This window comes from Penaeus japonicus, unplaced genomic scaffold (assembly GCF_977035675.1).
Source record: "Penaeus japonicus unplaced genomic scaffold, GWHDUDI00000001_assembly GWHDUDI00000021, whole genome shotgun sequence".
NCBI lineage: Eukaryota > Metazoa > Arthropoda > Malacostraca > Decapoda > Penaeidae > Penaeus > Penaeus japonicus.
In genome coordinates, this window is record NW_028234423.1 from 26,132,828 (window position 1) to 26,142,827 (window position 10,000).

Consider the following 10,000-nt stretch of genomic DNA (forward strand, 5'->3'; position numbering starts at 1 on the left):
CATTAGGCATATGTGGATATTAAAAAAATATCTGGATAATCAAACATTTTCACATTTTATTAAAGATATAACAATACATGTTAGGATGATTTTATACTGACTAAAAGTAACTTGACACTTATTGACTAAAGCACCAGTATACAGGCATGAGCGAGGAACTAAAAACTCTAACATCTCTCAAGCTTACACTAAACATCTCTACTGTACAAGAAAAAGATCTACTGCAGGTCGCCACGTAATATATTGTGATTAAATACGTAAAATAAGTAACCATGTTTCTCTTAATATTGTGTTATTCATTTAGAAATGATAAAGTTTTCTTAAAATACTGGAGGAGAGGGTGCGGGCAGTGATACGTGTGAGACGGGCCGGCGAGGCAGGTCAAACAGGGGCAAACGACGCCTCAGGTCATTAGTCTCATTACGCCCATGTGGTGCTCTTGTCGTGTTCTTTTTCCGAGCAACAGCACCACGGCGGCGCCTCCGTCAGGTTATTGCTTGGCTGCAATCTTGCGCCTGCCCCCCTTGCGGCCGCGGCGCCTCCTTCCTTCTGCGCGCTTCTGGTGACGCTTGCGGCGCCAGCGACGGCGGAGGGAAACGGCCTCCTTGCGGGAAATAGTCTCTTCGTCTCCAGCCTTGGCCTCGGTGAACTCGGTGCCGTCGGCGTACTCCGTGTCGGCTCCTGTGAAGGCGTAGGCTGAAACAGAAGACGATCGGGGTTTACCACCTCGGCCAAAAGTGTACGTCTTTGTGCTGCGTGAGTGAGTCTCCACAGTGGCTGGGTACGTCACTACGGTGTGGGTTCTGACGCCATACTTCCTATGGCTGTTGCTTCTGTGGCTGCTACTTCTACTACTACTGCTGATATCCCCACTAGCGACAGCATTGTCTCCCCTGATAGGCCCATTATCTTCAGCATGCGAGGAGTATCTGTAGTGGTAGGTGTTAGTTCCAAACCCAGCAGCCCCCCCTTGGCTGGTACTTCCTGATGCTGCGCTAGATCCTGCCTGCTCGGCGGTGAACGGCAGAGCGGCCTTATCACCACCTACCGTATCAGTGTGTCCTATCACATCCGCACCATAGGGATGGCCCACGTAACTGAACCTCCCCCCATCTGGGTTGCTTGGACCATCTGTACTCTCGCGGTGAGTGGTGGTTGAGTTGTAAGTTCTGAAGCCACCAGCTGGCAGTGGCTGGGGGTCCCCATGCGTTAGCGAGCCACCTGGCTGGTCGGAGCCACCTGAGTAGTGGTAAGTATAAGTCCTGGAGGAGGTGGAAGTAGAGTAGCCGCCACGTGCACCAGCTACGTTGTTAATACCAGAGCCAGAACCTTCAGAGAGGCCAGAGTAACCGGTTCGGTTGAAGTAACTGAGTCTCGAGTCTAGACCTGTGCCGGAACCACCAGAGACGCCTGTGTATCCTGTTCGGTTGAAGTAGCTGAGTGTCGAGTCTACTACGCCTGTGCCAGAGTAACGTGTGCCGTTTCTAGTGTATCCAATGCCGTACCGTGTGTCTGTTCCATTGTATAGTGTGTCTGCTCCGCGGTACCTTGTGTCTGTGTTAGTTCCTGTGTACCTTGTGTCTGTGTTGGTTCCTGTGTACCTTGTGTCTGTGTTGGTACCTGAGTACCTTGTGTCTGTGTTGGTTCCTGTGTACCTTGTGTCTGTGTTGGTTCCTGTGTACCTTGTGTCTGTGTTAGTTCCTGTGTACCTTGAGTCTGTGTTGGTTCCTGTGTACCTTGAGTCTGTGTTGGTTCCTGTGTACCTTGAGTCTGTGTTGGTACCTGTGTACCTTGTGTCTGTGTTGGTACCTGAGTACCTTGTGTCTGTGTTGGTTCCTGTGTACCTTGAGTCTGTGTTGGTTCCTGTGTACCTTGTGTCTGTGTTGGTTCCTGTGTACCTTGTGTCTGTGTTGGTACCTGTGTACCTTGTGTCTGTGTTGGTTCCTGTGTACCTTGTGTCTGTGTTGGTTCCTGTGTACCTTGTGTCTGTGTTGGTTCCTGTGTACCTTGTGTCTGTGTTGGTTCCTGTGTACCTTGTGTCAGTTCCGGTGTACCGTGTGTCTGCATCAGTTCCCGTGTATCTAGTACCATTTCTAAAGTATCTTGTATCTGTTAAACTATATCGTGTGTCTATTCCCGTGTAAGGTTTGTCAGTCCCTGTGTATTTCGTATCATGTCTTGTAGTACTTTCTGTTGTTTGTTGAGTGTCTGTGTCAGTTCCAGTGTACCTCGTATCAGTGCCAGTGTATCCTGTGCGTGTTAAAGTGTAACGGGTGTCTGTGTCAGATCCTGTGTATGTTCTACCACTTTCGCTGTTTCGCGTGTCCGTATCACTCCCTGTATATCTCGTATCAGTGCGTCTTGTATCCGCATCACTCCCTGCATAGCTTGCATCAGTGCGTCTTGTATCCGCATCACTCCCTGTATATCGTGTATGAGTACTGGTGTACCCTGTACCTGTCCCAGTGTACCGTGTGTCTGAGTCTGTCCCTGTATATCTTGTATGAGTCCCTGTGTATCTTGTATCTGCTTCAGCGCGTCGTCTATCTGAATCATATCCGGTGTATCTGGTATCAGTTCCGGTGTACCGTGTGTCACCATCACTCCCTGTGTACCCTGTATCAGTGTCAGTGCGCCGTGTGTCAGTGTCACTTCCTGTATATCTTGTATCTGTTCCAGTGTATCTCGTTCCCGTTTCAGTATGTCTTGTATCTGTGACAGTGTATGGTCTGTCGGTTACTGTACGTCTTGTATCTGCGTCACTCCCTGTATACCTGGTATCAGTTCCAGTGTATCTTGTCTCTGTTCCAGTATATCTTGTGTCCGTTCCAGTGTATCGTGTGTCCGCTTCGGTATTTCCTGTATCTGTTCTAGTGTATGGTGCATCGGTTTCAGTGCGTCGTGTGGCTGCGTCGCTCCCTGTATACCTGGTATCAGTTCCAGTATATCTTGTGTCCGTTCCAGTACGCCGTGTGTCTGAGTTACTGCTTGTATATCTTGTATCAGTTTCAGTGTATCTTGTATCCGTTCCAGTATTTCTTGTATCTGCTCCAGTGTTTGGTTCGTCGGTTACCGTGCGTCTTGTGTCTGCGTCGCTCCCTGTATACCTGGTATCAATTCCAGTATATCTTGTGTCCGTTCCAGTATATCTCGTGTCCGTTCCAGTATATCTCGTGTCCGTTCCAGTATATCTCGTGTCCTCTCCAGTATATCTTGTACCCGTTCCAGTATTTCTTGTATCTGTTCTAGTATATCTTGTGTCCGTTCCAGTATATCTTGTATCAGTTTCAGTGTATCTTGTATCCGTTCCAGTATTTCTTGTATCTGCTCCAGTGTTTGGTTCGTCGGTTACCGTGCGTCTTGTGTCTGCGTCGCTCCCTGTATACCTGGTATCAATTCCAGTATATCTTGTGTCCGTTCCAGTATATCTCGTGTCCGTTCCAGTATATCTTGTGTCCGTTCCAGTATATCTCGTGTCCGTTCCAGTATATCTCGTGTCCGTTCCAGTATATCTCGTGTCCTCTCCAGTATATCTTGTATCCGTTCCAGTATTTCTTGTATCTGTTCTAGTGTATGGTGCATCGGTTACAGTGCGCCGTGTGCCTGCGTCGCTCCCTGTATACCTGGTATCAGTTCCAGTATATCTTGTGTCCGTTCCAGTATATCTTGTACCCGTTCCAGTATTTCTTGTATCTGTTCTAGTGTATGGTGCATCGGTTACAGTGCGCCGTGTGCCTGCGTCGCTCCCTGTATACCTGGTATCAGTTCCAGTATATCTTGTGTCCGTTCCAGTATATCTTGTATCTGTTCTAGTGTATGGTGCATCGGTTTCAGTGCGTCGTGTGGCTGCGTCGCTCCCTGTATACCTGGTATCAGTTCCAGTATATCTTGTGTCTGTTCCAGTATATCTTGTGTCCGTTCCAGTATATCTTGTGTCCGTTCCAGTATATCTCGTGTCCTCTCCAGTATATCTTGTGTCACTTCCTGTATATCTTGTATCTGTTCCAGTGTATCTCGTTCCCGTTTCAGTATGTCTTGTATCTGTGACAGTGTATGGTCTGTCGGTTACTGTACGTCTTGTATCTGCGTCACTCCCTGTATACCTGGTATCAGTTCCAGTGTATCTTGTCTCTGTTCCAGTATATCTTGTGTCCGTTCCAGTGTATCTTGTTTCCGTTCCAGTATATCTTGTGTCCGTTCCAGTATATCTCGTGTCCGTTCCAGTATATCTCGTGTCCGTTCCAGTATATCTTGTGTCCGTTCCAGTGTATCGTGTATCCGTTCCAGTATTTCTTGTATCTGTTCCAGTGTTTGGTGCGTCGGTTTCAGTGCGTCGTGTGTCTGCGTCGCTCCCTGTATACCTGGTATCAATTCCAGTATATCTTGTGTCCGTTCCAGTATATCTCGTGTCCGTTCCAGTATATCTCGTGTCCGTTCCAGTATATCTCGTGTCCTCTCCAGTATATCTTGTATCCGTTCCAGTATTTCTTGTATCTGTTCCAGTATATCTTGTGTCCGTTCCAGTATATCTCGTGTCCGTTCCAGTATATCTTGTGTCCGTTCCAGTATATCTTGTGTCCGTTCCAGTATATCTTGTGTCCGTTCCAGTATATCTTGTGTCCGTTCCAGTATATCTTGTGTCCGTTCCAGTATATCTCGTGTCCGTTCCAGTATATCTCGTGTCCGTTCCAGTATATCTTGTGTCCGTTCCAGTATATCTTGTGTCCGTTCCAGTATATCTTGTGTCCGTTCCAGTATATCTTGTGTCCGTTCCAGTATATCTTGTGTCCGTTCCAGTATATCTTGTGTCTGTTCCAGTATATCTTGTGTCCGTCCCAGTCTATCTTGTGTCCGTTCCAGTATATCTTGTGTCCGTTCCAGTATATCTCGTGTCCGTTCCAGTATATCTTGTGTCCGTTCCAGTATATCTTGTGTCTGTTCCAGTATATCTTGTGTCCGTTCCAGTATATCTTGTGTCCGTTCCAGTATGTCTTGTGTCCGTTCCAGTATATCTTGTGTCCGTTCCAGTATATCTTGTGTCCGTTCCAGTATATCTCGTGTCCGTTCCAGTATATCTTGTGTCCGTTCCAGTATATCTCGTGTCCGTTCCAGTATATCTTGTGTCCGTTCCAGTATATCTTGTGTCCGTTCCAGTATATCTTGTGTCCGTTCCAGTATATCTCGTGTCCGTTCCAGTATATCTTGTGTCCGTTCCAGTATATCTTGTGTCCGTTCCAGTATATCTTGTGTCCGTTCCAGTATATCTTGTGTCCGTTCCAGTATATCTCGTGTCCGTTCCAGTATATCTTGTGTCCGTTCCAGTATATCTTGTGTCCGTTCCAGTATATCTTGTGTCCGTTCCAGTATATCTTGTGTCCGTTCCAGTATATCTTGTGTCCGTTCCAGTATATCTTGTGTCCGTTCCAGTATATCTCGTGTCCGTTCCAGTATATCTCGTGTCAGTTCCAGTATATCTTGTGTCTGTTCCAGTATATCTTGTGTCCGTTCCAGTATATCTTGTGTCCGTTCCAGTATATCTCGTGTCCGTTCCAGTATGTCGTGTATCTGCTCCAGTGTTTGGTTCGTCGGTTACCGTGCGTCTTGTGTCTGCGTCGCTCCCTGTATACCTGGTATCAATTCCAGTATATCTTGTGTCCGTTCCAGTATATCTCGTGTCCGTTCCAGTATATCTCGTGTCCGTTCCAGTATATCTCGTGTCCTCTCCAGTATATCTTGTACCCGTTCCAGTATATCTCGTGTCCGTTCCAGTATATCTCGTGTCCGTTCCAGTATATCTCGTGTCCGTTCCAGTATATCTCGTGTCCGTTCCAGTATATCTCGTGTCCGTTCCAGTATATCTCGTGTCCGTTCCAGTATATCTTGTGTCCGTTCCAGTATATCTCGTGTCCGTTCCAGTATATCTCGTGTCCGTTCCAGTATATCTCGTGTCCTCTCCAGTATATCTTGTACCCGTTCCAGTATATCTCGTGTCCGTTCCAGTATATCTCGTGTCCGTTCCAGTATATCTCGTGTCCGTTCCAGTATATCTTGTGTCCGTTCCAGTATATCTTGTGTCCGTTCCAGTATATCTTGTGTCCGTTCCAGTATATCTCGTGTCCGTTCCAGTATATCTCGTGTCCGTTCCAGTATATCTTGTGTCCGTTCCAGTATATCTCGTGTCCGTTCCAGTATATCTCGTGTCCGTTCCAGTATATCTTGTCTCTGTTCCAGTATATCTTGTGTCCGTTCCAGTGTATCGTGTGTCCGTTCCAGTATATCTTGTGTCCGTTCCAGTATATCTTGTGTCCGTTCCAGTATATCTTTATTATCATTGGCCTTATCAATTATATAATTATTTTTGCTACGATTATTTCAATGTGATCAGTATTATTATCATCACCATTACGAAAATCACTATTAATCACTATTATTATAATTACTATCATCTTTATCATTATCCGTATTATCACTATTATGCTTATCATTTATATCTTTGTAATCATCATTATTACTTTATCATTATCATTGTTACTGTTATTGTTATCATTGTTAATATTATTACTATTACTATTATAAATATTGGTATCATCATCATCATTATCTTTATCAATCCTATAATTTTATTATCAATGTTCTCACATCATCATCATTATCATTATTATCATAATTACCGTTAATATTATTACTATTGTTATTACCATTACCATCAATATTTATAGAATTATTAGTATAAAAATCATTATCATTATCATTTTGATTATTATTACTATTATTGCTATCACGATTGCTATCATCGCTGCTCTGATAATAGTATTATGATAACTATCATAATCATTATCATCATTGTTATTATTATCATCACCATTAACATTTTTTTATTATCCTTATTAGCATCAGATATTCAAATGATGAAGTATTTTTCGCTGCATTTAATGCCACCAAATGTACATTGATTGTGGCAATGATCATTCAGCAGAAGATAAACATGCAATAGTTTACGTGGATGCACACACACAGACACACACACACACACACACACACACATACACACACACACACACATCACACACACACACACACGCATACATACACACACACACACATCATCCCCCTTATACACACCGATACCCCCGTACCCCCTATAACCCCCCCTCCACCCTACCCACCCTCCCCAATCCCCCATCTCCCCTTCTTACCCAACAATCCCCCCCCCACTCCTACCACCACCCCCAAAACCTCATTCCATTACCTCAACCCCACATCCCACCCCACCCCTACCCCTACCCCAAACCCCCCCTCTTCCTCACCCATCCTCTCCCTTACACCCTCCACATCCCCCTCACCCCCCCCTTAGACCACCACCCCAAAAAATAAAAAAAATAAAAATAAAATAAAAAAATAAAATAAATAAATACAAGCAAACAAACACTCCAGCCAACCAACCGATATACTGCCCGTCGACGACTTCTTGATATCGTAAGGTCCTGCCATGCCCTCGACGGTGTACACGAGGTTCGACTCGAAGGAGGTGGCCGGGAACATGTTGACGGCAATGTGGCTCTTGATCAACTCGACCATGAACCGCTCGTCTTGCCTGATCTTCGCTTGCAATTCCTGGTTGAAGGGGAGAGCGAATGAGCAAACGAAGAAGGGATGGGTCGTTATATATATATATATATATATATATATATATATATATATATATATATATATATATATATATATATATATATATATATATATATACATATATGCACACATATTTACATAAATACATAAACGCATATTTGCAAATAAAAAGATAAGTGAATGAACAAATGAATAATCAAATAGATAAATGCATAACACACACACACACACACACACACAAAAACGAAAAAAAAAAAAAAAACGAAAAACAAAGGCACAAAATCCAGGCCCCATTTCCCTCACCGAGTTGAGTTGCCTGAAGGCGGAATCAGGCGGGACGAAGAAGGTGTAGAAGACCTCGTCGCCAGGACCCAGACTCAGCACCGAGTTCTCCTGTGACATCACCTTCTGCAGCGCCTCCAGGAAGAAGCTGCGAAACACAGAGCACGGTGAGGGCGCGGCTTGGAGGCGTGGCGGGGAGGGGGGGGGAGGTGATTATGGGACATAGTAGATGCGATGGAAAGATATAAAGAGAGGGAGAGAGGGATGGGGATAGAGAGAGGGAGAGGTTGAAAGACATTAGGTAGAGGGAGAGGTGGATAGAGATAGAGACAGAGAGAGGATAGAGAGAGAGGGAGTTGGAGAGAGGGAGAGGGAGAAGTAGAGGGAGAGGGAAAGGGAGAGGGAAAGGGAGAGGGAGAGGGAGAGGGAGAGGGAGAGGGAGAAGGAGAGGGAGAGGGAGAGAGAGAGGGAGAGGGAGAGGGAAAGGGAGAGGGAGAGGGAGAGAGAGAGGGAGAGGTTGAAAGACATTAGATAGAGGGAGAGGTGGATAGAGATAGAGACAGAGAGAGGATAGAGAGAGAGGAGTTGGAGAGAGGGAGAGGGAGAGGGAAAGGGAGAGGGAGAGGGAGAGAGAGAGGGAGAGGTTGAAAGACATTAGGTAGAGGGAGAGGTGGATAGAGATAGAGAGAGGGATGGGGAAGAGAGAGGGAGAGGTTGAAAAACATTAGATAGAGGGAGAGGTGGATAGAGATAGAGAGAGGGATAGGGATAGAGATAGGGAGAGGGAGAGAGAGAGGGAGAGGTTGAAAGACATTAGGTAGAGGGAGAGGTGGATAGAGATAGAGAGAGGGATGGGGAAGAGAGAGGGAGAGGTTGAAAGACATTAGGTAGAGGGAGAGGTGGATAGAGATAGAGAGAGGGATGGGGATAGAGAGAGGGAGAGGTTGAAAGACATTAGGGAGAGGGAGAGGGGGATAGAGAGGGAGAGAGGGATGGGGATAGAGAGAGGGAGAGGTTGAAAGACATTAGGTAGAGGGAGAGGTGGATAGAGATAGAGAGAGGGATGGGGATAGAGAGAGGGAGAGGTTGAAAAACATTAGATAGAGGGAGAGGTGGAGAGATGGATAGAAAGAGAGGGAGTGGGAGAGGGAGGAGATGAAGAGGGAAAGGGAGAGGGAGAAGGAGAGGGAGAGGGAGAGGGAGAGAGAGAGGGAGAGGTTGAAAGACATTAGGTAGAGGGAGAGGTGGATAGAGATAGAGAGAGGGATGGGGAAGAGAGAGGGAGAGGTTGAAAGACATTAGGTAGAGGGAGAGGTGGATAGAGATAGAGAGAGGGATGGGGATAGAGAGAGGGAGAGGTTGAAAAACATTAGATAGAGGGAGAGGTGGATAGAGATAGAGAGAGGGATGGGGAAGAGAGAGGGAGAGGTTGAAAGACATTAGGTAGAGGGAGAGGTGGATAGAGATAGAGAGAGGGATGGGGATAGAGAGAGGGAGAGGTTGAAAGACATTAGGGAGAGGGAGAGGTGGATAGAGATAGAGAGAGGGATGGGGATAGAGAGAGGGAGAGGTTGAAAGACATTAGGTAGAGGGAGAGGTGGATAGAGATAGAGAGAGGGATGGGGATAGAGAGAGGGAGAGGTTGAAAAACATTAGATAGAGGGAGAGGTGGATAGAGATAGAGAGAGGGATGGGGAAGAGAGAGGGAGAGGTTGAAAAACATTAGATAGAGGGAGAGGTGGAGAGATGGATAGAGACAGAGAGAGGATAGAGAGAGAGGAGTTGGGGAGAGGTGAGAAAAATTAGTGGGTTGATTTTCGTTTATAATATGGGTTGTGGAAAGCTAATTCGTGTATTCATATTTTGTTGTGAAATTGATGATGTACATGTTTTAGTCTTGAAGTTTTTGAGAAAAAAGACTTTTTAGTTTTTACGATGTTCTCTTTACATGTTTTTTTCTTATGATGATCATAATTTTTAGATCCTTTAATTAAGCCTATTGTGAAAAAGAGAAAAAAAATGTCCAACGCTCATTTATAATGTGGGGTTTATAAGTAATATATATATATATATATATATATATATATAT

The 10,000-nt window shown here is 45.3% G+C and overlaps 2 protein-coding genes across 2 annotated transcripts in view; both read right to left on the reverse strand.

The window, feature by feature from the left end:
• Positions 1-42: 42 nt before the first annotated feature.
• The window catches only part of LOC122251241 (uncharacterized), a 131,213-nt gene continuing 121,255 nt past the window's right edge, over positions 43-10,000 (reverse strand). The window contains exons 10-17 of the mRNA XM_086549119.1: positions 7,933-8,118; positions 7,424-7,614; positions 5,594-5,627; positions 4,319-4,840; positions 4,075-4,129; positions 2,928-3,327; positions 2,616-2,663; positions 43-2,345 (exon numbers count right to left, since the gene is read on the reverse strand). Of these exons, the coding sequence (XP_086405245.1) occupies positions 491-2,345; positions 2,616-2,663; positions 2,928-3,327; positions 4,075-4,129; positions 4,319-4,840; positions 5,594-5,627; positions 7,424-7,614; positions 7,933-8,118 (3,291 nt within the window). The 3' untranslated portion in view covers positions 43-490. The remainder of the gene's footprint in view (positions 2,346-2,615; positions 2,664-2,927; positions 3,328-4,074; positions 4,130-4,318; positions 4,841-5,593; positions 5,628-7,423; positions 7,615-7,932; positions 8,119-10,000) is intronic.
• On the reverse strand, positions 3,514-4,023 carry LOC147469535 (uncharacterized; the record flags this gene model as incomplete). Its single annotated transcript, XM_086548570.1, has 1 exon — positions 3,514-4,023. A coding segment is annotated over one exon (306 nt), but the record flags the coding sequence as incomplete, so codon positions are not given.